We start from the raw sequence: 1,220 nt of genomic DNA on the forward strand, positions 1-1,220 counted from the left end.
CAGCGCCGTCGTGAATGCCGCGATCACGACGTTTGTCTGCGGAGAAGCTATAACCTCTTCTCCTCGCAATCTCCACGAGACATATATTACCTCGTCATTGACGGGTAATATATCGGTTATGTCGTGTTCTGGACTCGTGAGCAAAGCTGCCAATCGCTGGTAATTTTTCACGATCTCGGTGTTAGGCAAATTGGATCATTGACCGAATTTTTCCCAAAAGGAATTTAAACAGATCTTTGCAACCGAACGTAGACCTGAATTTCGAGCGATGTTATTTTTATCGAGAACGATAGCTCGGTTTCCTCGTATTCCGGAAGATATCGCTCCTTAGCTTCGTCATCCACGCATTCGTTCGGCCATCCGCTAGCTTCCTGCTTCAATTGCTAAAAACTATTGATATATCCGGTAAACAATCCACCTTGCCGCGTATCGGGATCATATCGCGTGACCTTGTAGTGCCAAATTTCACTCACTTCCGACACGCGATAACCTTTCTCGACGGCTTTGCGTAATTCACAGGATACCCAGGTACCCTCGAATTCACGTTCGGCGAGACTGTGAGTACACTCAGCTTGAGAGAACGTTTCGCAGCAACTCCGACACAGCGCGAACAACAATTTGCCGCGTACGCGATACGGGAGTACCGGATGAAAGAGATCGCGCGGAGGGAGTACTTTACAACGAATGAGTCCTTCGAGCGAGTTGAAATCGAAATCCGGAAATACGCCGATTAACTCGGAACATTCCTCTCCGATGTAGATCTTTGGGTGACCGATCGGAAAAGCACCCGTTTTCAGTACATAGGGATACAGAGAGCATACGTCTATGTAGCGTATTTTCTCCGTTCCCGCAACATCGCATCGGGTTGCTATATTCCCCGTTCGGCCACCGAAAAATGCATCGCGCGGATCGAGAGGTGAGTTCTTTATTATCTGAGCATTTTCAAGAAAATTGCGCATCTCATTATTCTCACGTATTTTCCTGTCGAAATCGCACTCCCATTTCTCCATCACCAGGTATCCCCGTCGTCGAAGACGCCATGTCGCTGCGAGAGTTCGCTCGTAGCGCGCGTCGATCGTATCGCCATGATCGGTGAAAGAATTGAATTTTCTTTCGCGATTTATTCGGAAGCATGATGGACACCCATGCCAAAAGCATCCGTGCAATTGTAACACGTAATGACGCGTCTCGTTTTCCAAATCAGTTTCGTAATATCCATC

At 47.7% G+C, this 1,220-nt stretch overlaps 1 protein-coding gene across 1 annotated transcript in view; it reads right to left on the reverse strand.

Moving 5' to 3' along the window:
- Nucleotides 1-90: 90 nt before the first annotated feature.
- The window catches only part of LOC108759688 (uncharacterized), a gene marked incomplete at its 3' end in the record, with an annotated part of 2,133 nt that continues 1,003 nt past the window's right edge, over nt 91-1,220 (reverse strand). Inside the window, exons 2-4 of the mRNA XM_018505245.1 lie at nt 474-1,216; nt 255-383; nt 91-156 (exon numbers count right to left, since the gene is read on the reverse strand). Coding sequence (XP_018360747.1) covers nt 91-156; nt 255-383; nt 474-1,216 — 938 coding nt within the window. The remainder of the gene's footprint in view (nt 157-254; nt 384-473; nt 1,217-1,220) is intronic.

This window comes from Trachymyrmex cornetzi, unplaced genomic scaffold (genome assembly GCF_001594075.2).
Source record: "Trachymyrmex cornetzi isolate Tcor2-1 unplaced genomic scaffold, Tcor1.1 scaffold2029, whole genome shotgun sequence".
NCBI classification, from domain to species: domain Eukaryota; kingdom Metazoa; phylum Arthropoda; class Insecta; order Hymenoptera; family Formicidae; genus Trachymyrmex; species Trachymyrmex cornetzi.